The sequence below is a fragment of the Scyliorhinus torazame genome, chromosome 16 (genome assembly GCF_047496885.1).
Source record: "Scyliorhinus torazame isolate Kashiwa2021f chromosome 16, sScyTor2.1, whole genome shotgun sequence".
Taxonomy (NCBI): Eukaryota; Metazoa; Chordata; class Chondrichthyes; order Carcharhiniformes; family Scyliorhinidae; genus Scyliorhinus; species Scyliorhinus torazame.
In genome coordinates, this window is record NC_092722.1 from 49,060,578 (window position 1) to 49,079,318 (window position 18,741).

The window sequence follows — 18,741 nt, forward strand, 5'->3', positions numbered from 1 at the left end:
GGGGGGGACGAGAGACTGTTTGAGGGGATGGACGAGCGGGAGATGGCATGAAGGGTGGGGAGAAATGGAACGTGCGGCCAAGAGCCAGTGTATAAAGCTATGTAAATATACCATCTTGCCATGTACATATCTTGCTCAGGGAGAATTTGCGTTATTTTGTTACGGGGGGGGGTTATTGTTTGTAAGGGGAAAAAATTGTGTTGTTAAAAAGCCTTAATAAAAATATATATATTATTTTAAATGGTCTCCATGTGGCCCTCTCCCAATCATGGTCGTACTACTACGTCACTGCCACCATGCTATGTTTTTCTAGCAGGTTCACGATTTAATGACAGAACTTAACAGCAGTCTGTGGTAGTCAGTATTAGAGGTATTATGGTACCCTGTAATGCTGTAAGACCATTGGTGTAGGAGGTACTGTTTTCATTGGTTAAGCCTGCCTGTGATGTGCAATCAATTACTCTCAAGACGAAGTGATTCATAACTGAAGGCTTTAATCTGCTAGAACTCTCCCCAGCAGCTTCGATACAGAAAGTGAAGGCTGCTGGGACGGCACCAGTTCTTATACTCCGCCTCTCAGGGCGGAGCTATGCACAACAGACAGCACGGTAGCATTGTGGATAGCACAATTGCTTCACAGCTCCAGGGTCTCAGGTTCGATTCCGGCTTGGGTCACTGTCTGTGCGGAGTCTGCACATCCTCCCCGTGTGTGCGTGGGTTTTCTCCGGGTGCTCCGGTTTCCTCCCACAGTCCAAAGATGTGCAGGTTAAGTGGATTGGCCAAGATAAATTGCCCTTAGTGGCCAAAATTGCCCTTCGTGTTGGGTGGGGTTACTGGGTTATGGGGATAGGGTGGAGGTGTGGACCTTGGGTAGGGTGCTCTTTCCAAGAGCCGGTGCAGACTCGATGGGCCGAATGCCTCCTTCTGCACTGTAAATTCTATGAAACAGCCAATGGTAGACTCCTGGGTCTAACCAATGGTCATCCACCTCTTAGGTACCGCAATACCTGGTACTACCACAGCCTGCTGGTTCCGCCCAGTAAGGCGGAGTATAAAAGCCCATGTCTCCCCAGCACCAGCCTTCTGTACCTGCGCTGCTGGGGAAACATCTAGTGTAATAAAGCCTTCAATTGTCTCCAATCTCACTTCTGGAGTTATTGATCGAGCATCAATTTATCACACTAGATTTTAAAGAATGGAGCTCCGAATCAAGCCGGAGTGTCTGCAACTCAGCCCCCACGTGGCAAACTCAGCGGCTACCTTCAAGCACTGGCTGGCGTGTTTCAATGGATATCTCAGGACGGCCCCAATTACACCCACGGAGGACCAGAAAATGCAAGTTCTGCACTCGAGGGTGAGCCCAGAGATCTACACATTCATCGAGGACGCGGACGATTTCGAGGCTGCAATGAATCTGCTGAAAGGACACTATATTCGCCCTGTAAACCAGGTCTACGCCCGGCATCTACTAGCGACGAGGCGACAAATCCCTGGCTCCCTGGGGAATCGCTGGAGGAGTTCTACTGTGCGTTCCTGGTATTGGGGAGGAACTGTAACTGCCCGCAAATTTCGGCCAGCGACCACACACAACTTTTGATCCGGGATGCATTTGTTGCAGGTATGCTGTCCACCCAGATCCGCCAGCGATTTCTGGAGAAAGAGGCACTCGGCCTCTAGGAGGCACTGGCCCTTGCTAGCTCCCTGGATGTGGCCTCCCGAAATGCCCGCGCCTACGTCCCCGACCGCGCGACAGACTCTTGGGCAGCGTGGAACCCCCCCGCGACCGACTCCGATGCATCCCCCATCCCCCCACAAGCTTGTGCTGCGAGACTGCTAGGCAACCCCGAGGGGCCCCAGTGCTATTTTTGCAGGCAAGCCAAGCACCCCCGACAGCGCTGCCCGGCCCGCTCATCCCTCTACAAAGGATGCGGCAACAAGGGCCACTTCGTGGCGGTATGCCAGGCCCGGGTGGTCGCTGCGGTCTCCGGAGGCGAATCGGGACCGCCACCACAACCCTCTCTACGGGCCACGTGCGGCCAGCGGGCGCCGCCATCTTCCTCCTTCAGGGCCACGTGTGGCCTCCGGGCGCCGCCATCTTGTCTCTCGGACAAGATGTGTTATGGATGGGCGCCGCCATCTTGTGCATCCCCAGCCATATGCGACCAGTGGGTGCCGGCATCTTGGCTGGCCTCTCAGGACCCCGACTCGGATGACCACACACCGCCCAAGGAGAACATCCAACCTCTGCCACGACTAACCTCGGTGACCCTGGACCAGTCTCGGCCCCGAACGCTCTCGACTGCAACGATGACCGTGCTCATCAATGTGCATGAAACATCCTGATTGATCGACTCTGGGAGCACGGAGAGCTTCATACACCCCAACACAAAGGTGCTGTTCTCTCCCCATTCACCCAGTTAACCAGAAAATCTCCCTGGCCTCCAGGTCTCATTCAGTGGAGATGAAGGGGTTCTGCATAGCGAACCTCAGGGTCCAGGGAAGGGGGTTTAAAAATTACCGGCTCTACGTCCTTCCCCACCTCTGCGCTGCCACACTCCTAGGGTTAGTTTTTCAATGCAACCTCCAAAGCTTAACCTTTAAATTTGGCGGCCCTATACCCCCGCTAACTGTCTGCAGCCTCGCGACCCTCCAGGTCGATCTGCCTTCCCTGTTTGCGAACCTCACCCCGGATTGCAAACCCGTCGCCACCAGGAGCATATGGTACAGTGACCAGGATCGGACCTTTATTAGGTCGGAGGTCCAGCGATTACTGAGAGAAGGTGTCATGGAGGCTAGCAGCAGTCCCTGGATAGCTCAGGTAGTGGTTGTAAAGACCGGGGAGAAGCATAGGATGGTCCTTGATTATAGCCAGACCTTCAACAGGTATACGCAGCTTGACGCATACCCTTTCCCCCGCATATCCGATCTGGTCAACAGGATCGCACAATACAAGGTCTTTTCCACAGTGGATCTAAAGTCCCCCTACCACCAGCTCCCCATCTGCCCTAGCGACCGCAAATACACTGCTTTCGAAGCAGATGGGCGGCTCTACCACTTCCTAAGGGTCCCTTCGGTGTCACTAATGGAGTCTCGATCTTCCAATGAGAGATGGACCGAATGGTTGACCGGTACGGTTTGCGGGCCACGTTTCCGTACCTCGATAATGTCACCATCTGCGGCCACGACCAGCAGGACCACGACACCAACCTCCGAAAATTCCTCCATACCACAAAAATCCTTAATCTCACATATAACAAGGATAAATGCGTGTTCAGCACCGACCGTCTAGCCATCCTCGGCTACGTAGTGCATGATGGAGTTATAGGCCCAGACCCTGAACGCAAGCACCCCCTCATGGAGTTCCCCCTCCCTCACTGATCCAAGGCCCTGAAACGCTGCCTGGGAATTTTCTCTTATGCCCAGTGGGTCCCCAACTATGCAGACAAGGCCCGTCCGCTAATCCAATCCACGTTTTTTTCCCTGTCGACAGGCCCGGCCGACCTTCAGCCGCATCAAAGCGGGCATCGCAAAGGCCACGATGCACGCAATCGACGAGTCCCTCCCCTTCTAAGTCGAGAGCGACGCATCCGACGTAGCTCTGGCGGCCACCCTCAACCAAGCGGGCTGACCCGCTTGGTCTTCTTCTCACGCACCCTCCACGCTTCAGAAATCTGCCATTCTTCAGTTGAAAAGGAGGCCCAGGCCATAGTAGAAGCTGTGCGGCATTGGAGGCATTACCTGGCCGGCAGGAGATGCACTCTCCTCACTGACTAACGGTCGGTGGCCTTCATGTTCGATAATGCACAGCGGGGCTTCCGGGTGCGGCTATGCAGAGCTAGGTCGCATATTCGGTAGCTCCTGCTTGGAACGGACTTTTGGGCTCTTTTGCAGGGCCCCCACGGCATTTGTTTGACATTTCCCGGTGTGGGAAGAAGGCTGCAATATTCCCCCGACGGTGTCCCCCAGGAAGGGTATGTCTCTTGGGTGCCAGACACGGCAGAAACAGTAAAAGATTTGGCTGCAACTGCAGGATAAACAGGGCCTCTTCCAGCATGCAGGCGGGGGAAGGGCAAGCTTAAAGCTGCAAGCTGACCTGAGGGCCTGTATCAAAGGTGAATTCTAGCAGCAGAGGGAACAACTGTGAAAAGATCTCATCAAGGCCACTGAAGAGACTTCCGGTTGCGGTGATGCCTAGCTAGCCGCACGTTTCGGCGGCTCCAGCTCCGACGGACCTTCGGGCTCTTTTAAGAGCCCCAACGGGGAATTTTTCGACGACGAAACCCGGTGTGGGGTGTGTGAGAAGGGAGTCCCCCGCAAACGAAGGAGGAAAAAAACGGTGGCAGCGGCTGCAGCGCGAGGAATCGTCGACCAAAGGGTCAGAAAGAGAGAAGTACAAGATGGCGGCGAAGAAAGCGCAGGCGACATGGGGGCCTGAGCAGGATGAAATTGTGAGACGGTGCGTGGAGCTGCTGAAGAGGGAGGTGCTGACCCCGTTGCTACAGGCAATTGAGGGGCTCAAGGAAACACTAAAGACCCAGGAGACAGAGCTCCGCGTGGTGGAGCAGAAGGTGACAGATATTGAGGACGAGATCCTGGGCCTGGCGGTTAAGACACAGACGCACGAGGCACTTCATAAAAAGTGTACTGAAAGGATCGAGGCCCTAGAAAATGGAGCGCGAAGGAAGAACCTTCGGATACTGGGTCTCCCTGAGGGTGTGGAAGGAGTGGACTGTGGAGCGTACGCAAGTACGATGCTGAGCTCACTGATGGGTGCTGAGGCCCCTACAGGCCCCTTGGAGGTGGAGTGGGCAAATCGGATTCCGGCGAGAAGACCAAAAGCGGGAGAACCACCCAGGGCGATAATCGTGCGATTTTACCGCCTTAAGGATAGAGAAGAGGTCCTGAGATGGGCTAAAAAGGTGCGGAGTAGCAGATGGGAGAATGCAGTGGTACGGGTATACCAGGATTGGAGTGCGGAGGTGGCGAGAAGGAGGGCGAGCTCAACCGAGCCAAAGAGGTGTTGCATAAAAGGAAGGTGAAGTTCGGGATGCTGCAGCCGGCAAGACTATGGGTCACGTATCAGGAGAGACACCATTATTTCGAGACGACGGAGGAAGCATGGACCTTCATCAAAGAAGAGAAATTGGATCGGAACTGAGGGACTGATGCTGCAGGAAATGTTATTGTTAATGTTATGGTTGAAGTTAATTGAGAAGTAAATTGGGAAGGGGGGAGACATTGGGGAAATGTGGGCGCCGGTGAGGGGGGAAAGACGGGACATAGTTGGAGAATGGGGGAGGGGGAGGGGAAAGGGAGCTGCGCCATAAGAGGCGGGTCAGGTAAAGGGATGTTCCCGCGCCAGAAAGAATAAGGCGGGAAGACAGGCGCAAGGCGGATGGGAGTTCCCCACACGGGGGGGTCGAGGAGTGAGCAGGAGTAGCCGGGGTCAGTTGAAGTCAGCTGACTTACGGAAGTAATATGGGGGGAGCAATCATGCTAGAAAGAGATCTAGCGGGGGGTGGGGGGGGGGGGGACAACTGGGTTGCTGCTGCGGAAATCCAAAAGGAAATGGCTAAAGAGTAGGTGGGCGGGGATGGTGTGCGACGCTGGGGGAGCGAGCGGGAGCGCGGAGGCGGGATATGGGACTGGCCTAGAGAAGGTAATGGCTAGTCGACACGGGAGGGGGGCAGGTAGCCCCCTAGTGAGGCTGATCACGTGGAACGTGAGAGGCCTGAACGGACCGATAAAAAGGGCCCGAGTGCTCGCGCATTTGAAAGGACTAAGGGCAGACGTGGTTATGCTCCAAGAGACTCACCTAAAGGTGGCAGACCAAGTTAGGTTAAGGAAAGGATGGGTGGGACAGGTGTTCCACTCAGGACTGGACGCAAAGAATAGAGGGGTGGCCATTTTGGTGGGGAAACGGGTAGCATTTGAAGCAAAGAACATCGTAGCAGATAGAGGAGGTAGATATGTAATGGTGAGTGGCAGGCTGGAGGGAATGGAGGTCGTGTTGGTTAATGTGTATGCCCCAAACTGGGACGATGCGGGATTTATGAGACGGATGCTGGGGCGTATACCGGACCTGGAGGTAGGAAACTTGATTTTAGGAGGGGACTTTAATACGGTGCTGGACCCGGGGCTAGATAGATCCAGCTCAAGGACCGGAAGAAGGCCGGCAGCGGCCAAGGTACTTAAGGGGTTTATGGACCAAATGGGGGGAGTGGATCCATGGCGATTTCTTAGACCTAGGGCTAGGGAGTTTTCCTTCTTCTCCCATGTCCATAAAGTGTACTCCCGGATAGATTTTTTTGTTTTGAGAAGGTCGTTGATCTCTAGGGTGGAAGAAGCTGAATACTCAGCCATAGCGGTTTCGGATCATGCCCCACATTGGGTGGACCTGGAATTAGGAGAGGAAAGGGAGCAGAGAACACTCTGGCGATTAGATGTGGGACTGATGGCGGATGAGGGAGTGTGTGCAAGAGTGCGGGGTGTATTGAGAGATACCTGGAGGTCAATGACGACGGCGAGGTCCCTGTGGGAGTGGTATGGGAAGCACTAAAAGCGGTGGTCAGAGGAGAGCTGATCTCCATTGGGGCCCTCAAAAGGAAAACAGAGGCCAAGGAAAGGGAAAGATTACTGGGGGAGATTTTAAGGGTGGATAGGGAATTTGCAGAGACCCCGGAGGAGGAATTGTACAGAGAGAGGAGACGACTCCAGACGGAATTTGACCTTCTGACCACCAGAAAGGCAGAGGTACTGTGGAGGAAGGCACAGGGGAGGGGGTATGAATATGGGGAAAAGGCTAGTCGCCTGTTGGCTCATCAATTGCGAAAGACGGCAGCAGCGAGGGAGATAGGAGGAATTAGAGACGAAAGGGGAGACACGGTGCGAAGGGCAGGAAAGATAAATGAGGTGTTCAAGACCTTCTATGAGGAACTGTATAGGTCTCAACCCCCAGAGGGAGAGGAGGGGATGCAGCAGTTCCTGGACCAATTGAGGTTCCCGAAAGTGGAGGAGCGGGGGGTGGTAGGCCTGGGGGCACTGATTGGGGTGGACGAGGTTATTAAGGGACTGGGAAGCAGGAAAGGCCCCGGGACCAGACGGGTTCCCGGTGGAATATTACAGAAAATATGTGGACTTGTTGGCCCCGTTGATGGTGAGGACGTTCAATGAGGCCAGGAAAGGGGGGACTTTACCCCCGACGATGTCGGAGGCGACGATATTGTTAATTTTGAAGAGGGATAAAGATCCGTTGCAGTGCGGGTCCTATAGACCCATTTCATTATTGAACGTGGACGCCAAATTGTTGGCAAAGGTACTGGCATCGAGGATAGAGGACTGTGTCCCGGGGGTGGTGCACGAAGACCAGACAGGGTTCGTAAAAGGGAGACAACTGAATGTTAACGTGCGACGACTATTACGGGTGATAATGATGCCCCCAGTGGAGGGGGAGGCAGAGATAGTGGCGGCAATGGACGCAGAGAAGGCATTTGATAGGGTGGAGTGGGAGTATTTATGGGAAGGGTTAAGGAGGTTTGGGAACGGGTTTATTAGCTGGGTTAGACTTCTTTATGGGGCTCCAACGGCAAGCGTAGTTACAGGTCGACATAGATCGGAGTATTTCCGACTATATAGGGGAACAAGACAGGGATGCCCGCTGTCTCCATTGTTGTTCGCGTTGGCAATTGAACCTCTGGCCATGGCGTTGAGAGACTCCAGGAAATGGAGAGGGGTGATTAGAGGGGGAGAAGAACACCGAGTCTCGTTATACGCAGATGACCTATTGTTATACGTGTCTGACCCAGCCGCCAATGTGGCAATGATACGTAAATGGATGATGGAGGGTGAGGGAGCGGCGTGGAAAAGACTGGAGAGAAAGTCCTGTAAAGGGACGAGTTTAGAGGCGCTGGTGACGGCGCCGCTACCGATCTCACCTAAAAGGTTTACCACGAACCCGGTGGTGGCGGCAACATTGAATATCTGGGGACAGTGGAGGCGACAGAGAGGGGTGCGGGGAGCCCTGGTGGGGTCCCCAATCAGGAACAACCATAGGTTCGCCCCAGGAAGAATGGATGGAGGATTTCAGAGCTGGTACCAGTTGGGAATTAGGAGGGTGGGAGATTTATTTATAGATGGGACTTTTGCGAGCTTGGGAGCATTGGAGGAAAAGTATAAGTTGCCCAGGGGAAATTTCTTGAGATATATGCAGGTGAGGGCGTTTACTAGACAACAGGTGAGGGAATTTCCGTTGCTCCCGACACAGGGGATACAGGACAGGGTGCTTTCAGGGGTGTGGGTCGGAGAGGGCAAGGTGTCAGAGATTTACCGAGAGCTGAGGGAAGAGGGGGAGGAGTCGGTGGGCGAACTAAAAGGAAAGTGGGAAGAAGAACTAGGGGAGGAGATAGAGGAGGGTATGTGGGCTGATGCCCTAAGCAGGGTAAATTCCTCTTCCTCATGCGCCAGGCTTAGCCTGATTCAATTTAAGGTGCTACATAGAGCACACATAACGGGAGCAAGATTGAGCAGGTTCTTTGGAGTGGAGGACAAATGTGGGAGGTGTGGCGGGAGCCCGGCAAACCACGCACATATGTTTTGGGCGTGCCCGGCACTGGAAGGGTATTGGAAGGGAGTGACGGGAGTGATTTCGCGGGTGGTGAAGGCCCGGGTCAAACCAGGCTGGGGGTTAGCTCTATTTGGAGTTGCGGGAGTGCAGGAGGCGAAAGAGGCCGACGTTGTGGCCTTTGCGTCCCTAGTAGCCCGGCGCAGGATCCTACTCATGTGGAAGGAGGCGAAACCCCCCGGACTGGAGGCCTGGGTAAATGATATGGCGGGGTTCATTAAACTGGAGCAGATAAAGTTTGCCCTGAGAGGATCGGCCCAAGGGTTCACCAGGCGGTGGCAGCCATTTCTCGACTACCTAGGGGAACGTCAGAGGGAAGACAGATGACCAGCAGCAGCAACCCAGGGGGAAGGGGGGGGGGGAGGGGGGAGGGGGGAGGGGGGGTGTTTAGTTTAGTTTAGGTCAAAGATAAAGAGGTTTTGTTACTTGTGTATTGTTAAAAATTTCTGTATTGTTATTGTTGCGTTTGCTTTGTAAGAGGGGAAAAATTGTTGTTTGGGAAAAAAATTTCAATAAAACATATTTTTAAAAAAAGATAATGCACAGCGGGGCAAGATAAAGAACAACAAGATCTTACACTGTTTCCTTAGAATCCTGTTGGAGCAGTGATTAGTTCATTCTATGAAGCACATTTTATTTATCAAATTGTCCATCAAAATGGCTACAATGGTGTTAAGTACTGAATGCACCACAGACACGTGCCATGGTAGTGTCATAGAGTCAGAGTTTTACAGCATAGAAAGAGGCCCTTTGTCACATCGTGCCTGTGCGGGCCATCAAGCACCTATCTATTCCAATCCAATTTTCGGCACTTGGTCCGTAGCCTTGTATACTATGTCATTTCAAGTGCTCACCTGAATGTTTCTTCAATATTGTGAGGGATCCCCCTCTACCTCCCTTACAGGGACTGAATTACAAACTCCCGCCACCCTCCAGGTGAAAATGATTTTCCTCAAATTCCCTCTACATCTCCTGCCCCTTACCTTAGGCGTGATTCTCCGGAATGATTTCTAAGTGTTGTAGCGAGCGGTAATTACCACGAGATTCCCGGCGCTCAGCCCAGCGAGGCCGGCAACACTATTCAACGTTAATTGGTCCACTTAATGAGGCCTCACGGGCTTCTCGCCAGAAATGAAGGTTCGCCAACTGATTTTGCCAGCACCACGCTCGGCAGCCCCCGCTAACAAGGTCGAGCAGCTACTTAAACTGCACTTGCTCAGCTAACCCCAGTCAGCTCGCAACAATGTCGCCGAGGAGACCTGACCCAAGATTCAGGGAAACTGACTTGGGGAGCATTCAAGGGTGGAAGTGCTGGCTGCATACAACAACCTTATCCCACGCCGCCAAAATAGCCAGGAATGTGAATTGGGGTCTGGAATCCAAGAATTGTGTCCTGTCTGCGATTTTTAAATGACACACAGGTCTGCCTGACTCAGACATAATTTGGGTGGTTATATTTACACAAGATGTGGAGGTTCCGGAGATGGACTGGGGTGAGCACAGTAAGAAGTCTTACAATACCAATTTAAAGTCCAACAGGTTTGTTTGGAATCATTAGCTTTTGGACCTAACGTGATGAAGGAGCTGCGCTCTGAAAGCTAGTGATTCCAAACAAATCTGTTGGACTTTAACTTGGTGTTGTAAGAATATTTACACAAGACAAGGGAATACACAATGAATGGAAGTACAGAGGACCAGAGGGACCTTGGGGTGCATATCCAAATATCCTTGAATGCAGGAAGACAGATACTTCCCCCCCCCCCCCCCCCCCCGCCTCCACCCTCCTCCCCCACTGTTGGTAAATTATTATTATGTTTTAATAATAATAACCTTTATTGTCACAAGTAGGCCTACATTAACACTGCAATTAAGTTACTGTGAAAAGCCCCTAGTCGCCACATGCAGGCGCCTGTTCGGGTACATGGAGGGAGAATCAGAATGATTTGTTTCAGATTAGTCTATTCAACACTTATATATTTTTAAATATCCATTTCAAAAACATCTAGAGATTTTCTCACAGTGGTTACTGGGTGAGTGGCTATGGGGGATACATGGACATGGAAGGGGTATGGGGGATATCAGGGGGCATGAGGGATAAAAGGGTGCATTGAGTTGGGCAGGGGCTAGAGAGATGAGGGTTTAAGGGCCTGACATCCAACTAAAATTGGGCAAATGACCAGTAAACAGGTGGACGTTCTAGCCTGCTGGCCATCCGCCTGGCTATGTTGCCGCCTCGGGCTTGCCGCTGGACAAAATTTCCCAATTCAGCCTTCCCACCTCCATGACAAGCAGCCAAACAAGTCCTGAAATAATGACCTTATTGCCAACCATTTCCAGCATTAAGCAAGTTTAAGTTAAAGGTTTGTTCAATTAAGTAAACAACCATCACTGTGAAACTGTCACCCTCATTCTTAGCCTATGAGGGAATGAATTGAAGATTTATTTTTCTGAGAGCCTGAAGAACAATCAAAACTGTGTTTCCTTTTTTCATATTTAATAAGAGTTTATAGCATGTTTAAAAAACTGAAAATGTTGGACGTAACACAGCAGATTCTACAGCATCTGAAAGAATTAAAGTATAGGGGCAGGTCCTTCATCCGAATATATATTGGTTTGTTATGTTCTCGGTGTAACATAAGCGGCTTCCTTGTGGTGCACTTGACAAAGGAAGGTTCAGACGTGGAGATAACTTCACACATTTATTAAACTATTTACACTTCTATTACTCGGGTTCGACACTACTGCTAATCCTACTATAGCTACCCAGACTGACTAACCTGTTGCTGCAATCCACGTGGTGGGTGTAATATTGAATCAACCCTGTGTCTCTACTCACTGACTCTCTCCACTGGAAAGAGGCAGATCATGTGTGTGGTGTCCTTTATATATGGGTTGATGTAATGCCCTCTTGTGGTCGTGTCACCTCTGTGTGTATCGTGAATGTCCATTGGGCGTGTCCTATCTAACTGATCTATTGGTTGAGTGTGTGTGTGTGTGATGTTTCTGGTGCTCTCGCTAGTGTCTAGCTAGCTTACATGTATTTACATTGATGCACATCACCACATATATGGATTAACGGTTCTGTCCAATTTAATTGCCATGTGCTGACACTTTCCAACAACATCATTGAGTTAGAGTGGAGAGCAGAAACCCGAGATTACTTTTGCTCTTTCTACCCTAGCACAAAAACATGGAAAGCAATTGAGTCCTCCTCAACAGAACCGTTACTGAAATTGGTTCAATTAGAACACAGCAAGGACCTGGACTGATGCCTGACTAAATATCACAAAACGCAGACCTATTTGCGATGCACCTGGTCTGTATGGTGGAAACAATAGTATGTCTGTAATTTTACAGGAGATTATTCCACATAGAAGCTACTCTCCTTGGCTATTCAAGAATTGCAGATCAGAGAAATCCAATATTTTATAGATTGGAGATGTTAGGACTGGAAAGAAGAAGGCTGAGAGGGGACTTGTTGGAGGTGTTCAAGATCTTGAGGGAATGGACATGGTAAATAGTGGGAAACTGTTCCCACTCGACAACATCAAGAACTAGAGGGCACAGATTCAAAATAATTAGCAAAAGGAGTAAAAGTGATATGAGGATTTTTTTTTTCACCCAGAGGGTGGTTGGAGTCTGGAATGAACTCCCTGAGAGGGTGGTGGAGGTAGGTTCGATCAAGGTGTTAAAAAGGGAATTGGACAGTTATCTGAAAAGGAAGAATGCGCAAGGTTACAGGGATAAGGCAGGGGAGTGGGACTAGGTAGAATGTTCTTTCGGACAGCCAGTGCAGTCATGAATGAAATTAAATGAAAAATGAAATGAAAATCGCTTATTGTCACAAGTAGGCTTCAATGAAGTTACTGTGAAAACCCCCTAGTCGCCACACTCTGGCGCCTGTTCGGGGAGGCTGGTACGGGAATTGAACCGTGCTGCTGGCCTGTCTTGGTCTGCTTTAAAAGCCAGTTATTTAGCCCAGTGTGCTAATCCAGCTCCTCCTTCTGCTGAATGACCTCCTTCTACACTGTAAAGATTCTGTGAAAAGGAATGATGACCATAAATGGGCCTTCTTGGCTGTATGAATCAGAGTTTCATTGTTTTGTGTAGTTGTGGTGGATGTTTTGCGGAGCTAGAGTCAGGTTAGAACAGATGCTGGTTGACAATCAAGCAATGCTAGAATCATCTAGAGCTTATGGGCGGAATCTTACCATAATTTTTCAAAGTGTTGGGCTCAGACTGGAAACTGGTGTGTAGCTTTCCAGTTGCACAGACTAGTTTTCACTCCAAATCTTGAGCTCTTTGAAGAAAGGAAATTGGTGGACGTGGTTTACACCATCACTTTGGTGGAACAGGACCTGACAGAGCTGGCAATCGGCTCCACAGAGATTGCAGCTGCATCTTTAAAGGGTGGCCCGATCAGAAAAGTGTTAATTTCCCCCCCCCCCCACCCACAGAGGTATTGGGGGCTCCCCGCCAATCGGAGGTGCCTGACAGTGCCAACCTATGCCGGGGACAGTGCCTGGGCACTGCACGGTCATTTCTCTTTCCCCCAAGGACTACACTTACCATTGCACCCTTGGAGGGATCACCTTGACTGATCCTTGTTTTTAAAAAGCTGTTGCAAATCTGGCCGACATAACAGCACATTGGCGAGTTATGAATGTTTAGTGAGGGGAAAACCTGTGGTGGGGGGTCCTTTAATATTAAGATAATGCATTTAAATGAGGCTCTCGCCCTTTGTGGGCATGAACCTCAGAACGTCGCTAGCGAAGGTGGGGAAAAATTGCGTTTCCCGATTTCCTCTGGATTTTCCGTCCACATCACTGTTTTCTCTGATGGCGATCTCGGGCTGAAAATCGCCCCGTTGACTCATTTTGTTGCTGCCCTTGCCCAATTGATCTGAACCATCACCCCTGAAAAGTCTGTGTTCAAAATATTCAACTTGCCTATTTTTCAACCTGACAGCAGAGCATTGTCATAAAGAAGTTGAGGGGGCAGCACGGTGGCGCAGTGGTTAGCACTGCTGCCTCACAGCGCCAAGGTCCCAGGTTCGATCCCGGCTCTGTCCGTGTGGAATTTGCACATTTTCCCCGTGTTTGCGTGGGTTTCGCCCCCAAAATCCAAAGATGTGCAGGGTAGGTGGATTGGCCATGCTGAATTGCCCTTAATTGGAAAAAATAAGTTGGGTACTCTAAATTTATAAAAATTAAAAATAAAGAAGTTGAGGAACCAAAAATCAGTAGAGGCCGAACTTGGGATTGATTACTGAAAGTTTAATTTTTATTCAGTGTGTCTAAATGATATCCCGTACCTCTTTAAATATTTAAAGTGACTATGTACCACCATTTACAATCATAAACATTATTGAATTGTATTTTCTATTATAGGCTGTTCACGTGGTAGCCATTCAGAAGAAAAAGGAGACTTTAGCGACAAATTTACAGTTTATCTTAAGAACCTTCTCTTCCAACAACCAAACCCACCTTTCATCAGGGCAGAAACTAAAATGGAAAGTGATGATGATCCTTTGGTGCAGCATCTATGGTTGGAGGAAGAAGAGGACGATGTGTTGGTTAACTCTTATAGAGCTCAAAGCCTGTGCAAGAAATGCCACTGTAGCTTCAAAAGATTATTCTATGACTTGAATGTTAAAGGCTTTTGGGGAGTAGTTGGATGGATATTTACAAACCCATATTGCACTGCCTTAATATTAATAATAGGTTGCACAATCCCAACAATTCTGACTGTTGTTATGCTTATGCATTGTTCTGCTCTCGACATAGATATATCCTACAACGCCTTTGAGATACGTAACCATGTGTCCTCGCAGCGCTTTGATGCATTGACCCTTGCTTTAAAATCACAGTTTGGGTCTTGGGGGAGGAACAGGCGTGATTTGGCTGAGTACACATCTGCAACCTTGGAGAAACTCATCATTGAAGAGTTGCAAAAACTGCACAATAATGCTTCGCAGGTTAGCGATACCTCCTTTTCCAAAGCTATTTACAGATCAAGTAAAGCCCAACGTCCTGATGGAATTCAACTGCAGAAAAGAGACTTATTCTCGCACCCTGTGATCAAGAAAAGCTATGATGGATATAAAGTGCAGCAAGCAAGGGCCATGCCACACAAGAACTATCCAAACACCTACATTAATGGGGATACTCAGACACATGCACTGTGGAGGATGGAGCTTGTATTTCTGGCAAGAGGTGATGATGAAAGGAATATTTTCACGGAAGAGCGTTTGTTGACGATTCATGACATTGAAAAAAAAATCATGGATCATCCTAGGTTTCGAGAGTTTTGCTGGAAGCCTCATGAAGTCCTCAAAGACATGCCACTTGGTTCATATTCCTATTGCTCACCTCCCAGTTCTCTCATGACATATTTTTTCCCGACAGCACAAGGTGGAAGGATTTACTATGATGGGATGGGGCAAAAATTGGCAGATATTCATGGTAAGTTCTCATTTAATCTTGGTCAATAAGTGAGAAAAATTGTAAGAATTGAGACCGGACTTGAGTTTTGTTGATGTATGGTTTGATTTTACATCATAATGCTTCCGAACCATTATGTGTCCCATTCTGTCAATGATTCTAAAGCAATGTATAGGTATTAATCATAGAGACATCTTGCCTTCCATCATGTTTGGTCAGCAGTTGAAGGAAGCAATCCGAAGGAAAGCAATTTCCCATTAATAAGAATTAATGGCCACTAACCAATTAGTCAAGTTACAACTTTTTAAAGAATGAATGCTGAGTAGAAGAATGTAAAAAGAAGGCACCGAAAACAATATAGCAGGATGCTCAAAACAAGGGAAAATAGATGAATTTCTAATATATGTGGAGCAGAACATTGAAGAGTGATTGCTAAAGGTGATCATAAATGAATGATGCAGCAGCTACCTTCGTAAGCGTTTGCAGCAAGTTTCAGGGCGAATCTGAACTGATTCATTCTGTTGTTTATTGAGGGTGAAAATTGGATTCACTTCCAATTTTAAAATTTGTAAAGAGCAATTGCTCAGAGAACTAGAGGGTGCAACTAGTGTAACATAATGTTGGCTTTCCCAACTAAATACAGGGTTTTATATCATGGCCAAAAATTGTTCTTCTTTTCCAAATGATTTCGCAGCTTGGTCAGGCAGAAGTATTGACCAGTAGTTAAGAAAAACTAATGTCTCCTTGCAAGCAATATAAACTGAATAGTGCAACTTTAAAAGGGATGCAAGAACAGATGTGTGTACAGAAATCCTTGAAGGTAGCAAGGCAAGTTCAGAAGGCTGTTAAGGCTTGTAGGATCCTTGATTTCATAAATAAAAACAGTAGGCAGGATTTTCCACGCACCCCACCATTGCCAATGGGGTTTCCCATTTAATGCACCCCTTCCTGCTGGGAAATCCATGGCAGGGGTTTGCCATCAGCGGAACCTGACGATCCCTCCATGAGAACCCGTAAAATTCCGGTTATAGAATACAAAAGCACATAAGTTATGCTAAACCTTACATAGGTTAGGCCCCAGCTGGTGAATTATAGTCAATTCTGGGTGTCTCGCTTTAGGAAGATGTTAAGGCCTTAGAGAAGTTGCAGAGAGGATTAACTAGAATAGTACCAGAAATGAGGGACTCCAGTTATGTGGAGCTGCCCATTAGCTGTTTATTTTTCGAGCAGAGGAGGTTAAAGGGAAATTTAATGGAGGTGTTGAAAATCATGAAGGATTTTTATAGAGTAAATGAGGAGAAATTGTTTTCATTGGTGACAGTAAGGTAACAGGAGGACACAGTTTTAAACTCATCTGCAAAAGAACCAGAGGTAACACGAAAATTTGTTTTGTTACTCAGAATTTACTATAATCTGGAATACAATGGCCGGGATTCTCCAACCCCCCGCCGGGTCGGAGAATCCCGGGGGGAGGCGCGAATCCCGCCCCGACGCCGGCTGCCCTATTCTCTGGCGCCGTTTTTCAGGCGGCGGCGGGATTCCGTTGGGGGCCATTGACAGCGACCCCCCTGGCGATTCTCCTGGCCCCGATGGGCCGAGCAGCCGTCCAGTTTTGGCCAGTCCCGCCGGCGTGAATTACTCACCTCACACACGGCGGGACCTGGCAGGTGAGTGTGCGGGGGCGGTTCTATGAGGGGGGATCCGACCCCGGGGGAGGGGGGGGGGGGGGGAGGCCCCCTCGGTGGCCTTCACTGTGGCCTGGCCCGCGATCGGGGCCTACCGATCTGCGGGCGGGCTGGTTCCATGGGGGGACTTCCTTCCTCCGCGCCGGGCCCTTGCAGGGCTCCGCCATATTGCCCGGGGGCCAGCGGGAAGAAGAGAATGCCCACGCACGTGCGGAAATACGCCGGCCGGTCTGCGCATGCACGAGATCACGTCGGCCGTTCCGCGCATGCTCGAACTCGCACCGGCCCTTTGGCACCGGCTGGAGCAGCGGGTACAAGTCCGGCGGCAACCTAGCCTCCTAGAAAGGTGAGAATTCCTCACCTTGGGGGGCTTTTGACGCCGGAGTCGTTGGCGTCGGCTTTCCCTCGGCGTGGGTACATAGCCCAATTTTCAGAGAATTCTGCCCAATGTGTATAGGGGATATGGAAGCATATTCAATAATCTCTTTCAAAAGAGCACTGAATAAATTCTTGAAGTGGAAAATGTTTCAGGGCTGTGGAGAAAAGGCAAGGGATTGGAGCTAGTTTATTTTATAAATTTATAGGTTTTCTTTAGTAGAATGGTTGGCTCTTTCAAAGAGCTGCACAGGCTTAATGAATTAATTGGCATCCTTCTGTGCTGCATCATTCTGTGAGTCAAAATATATCTCCATTTTACCCTACTATATTTAGAAAATGAGAAGTTTGTTTGAAAATGAAATCTAACCAACTTTTCATTTGACCCAAGGGACCATGAGCAATAAAATTTTGAATTTGAGCTTATACTTGATCAGTTAAAACAGACTACCTTTAGCTACCATAACATACTGAATTATGTTGTTATTATAAACGATTTTATATGAAACAACAGCCTGTAACAAATCCCATTAATTTCTACACTTGCAGGGAAAAACAAGACTTTCCGCCAGCTCCTGTTATTTTTAATTAAACTGCCCCAGAGGCATTGGTCATGCTGGGAATTGAGTGATCACTTGTTCCAAATAACACATTTGTACCAACTATGGCAAATTCATTTTTCTGAGCTACCATTCCATTCACTTTACAATTTCTCTGCTGCATGAATATGCAAAATCTAAAATGTTGGTTCTTGAGCATGTTTTATATCTAATTACTGTTACTTCAGTTTCATCAGCTTCGGCTAGCATACTGGAATAGCGGCATATGTATCGTGCTCTGGGATAATTAATGCTCCAGAACTCATGCAGAAATATTTAAATGAGTATCTACGACAATTTCTTGGCATTTGTACCAAGATTGTATTTTTGTTTTCAAAGCCCACTTTGAACGATGCAAGCGAAATGGTTTTATTTATGTCAAGAGCTTCGAACAGAGTAAATTATAAGATTTAGTTTGTGACCAAATGTAAGTTTTGTTGTCTTTAATCAGAATTTTGGAGAATGAAGCACAGGCAGTTAAAGGGATGGCTGTCAATGCTGAGCTGAGGGGAAGGAGACATACACAAGAAGTCTGAGAATGGAAGGACGTGGCAGGTGGAACATCATAGTGGTGAAGGAGGTAACACAGATAGAAAGGAATGAGTGCATGTAACATTTAGGGCACGATTCTCCTGTTTCCCCACTAAATGTCAGCGCAAAAACAGGGTGATTTCCGCTGGCGCTAAAAGCAATGCTGGAATGGCATCTAGAATTTTCTTTTCACAGGATTGGGCTTTACGTTGGACCTAATAGGGGCAGGGCCGAAACCCACTGACAGGTCCTGCTCCTCAGAGATCAGGGCACCATTTTCAAAGGGCATCCCGATCTCAGAATACTGTTACCACCCCGCACCCCCCAATCACTGGCAAGGCCCCCCAAAACCCCTTGCCCCCAGTACCTCCCTCCCTTAGTCCCCCTTTTCAGACCCTTGGCAGTGCCAACCTGGCCTTGAACTCTGGGGGGGAGGGAGGTTTGCGGGTCAAGGGGTTCTGAGGGAAGTGCTTCAGGAGAGATGGGGT

The 18,741-nt window shown here is 49.1% G+C and overlaps 1 protein-coding gene across 4 annotated transcripts in view; it reads left to right on the forward strand.

The window, feature by feature from the left end:
- disp3 (dispatched RND transporter family member 3) overlaps positions 1–18,741 on the forward strand; it is an 876,012-nt gene that overhangs the window by 437,274 nt on the left and 419,997 nt on the right. For all 4 annotated transcript variants that reach the window (XM_072478461.1, XM_072478460.1, XM_072478462.1 and 1 more), the window contains one exon: positions 14,011–15,084. In XM_072478461.1, coding sequence (XP_072334562.1) covers positions 14,130–15,084 — 955 coding nt within the window. In that variant the 5' untranslated portion in view covers positions 14,011–14,129. The remainder of the gene's footprint in view (positions 1–14,010; positions 15,085–18,741) is intronic.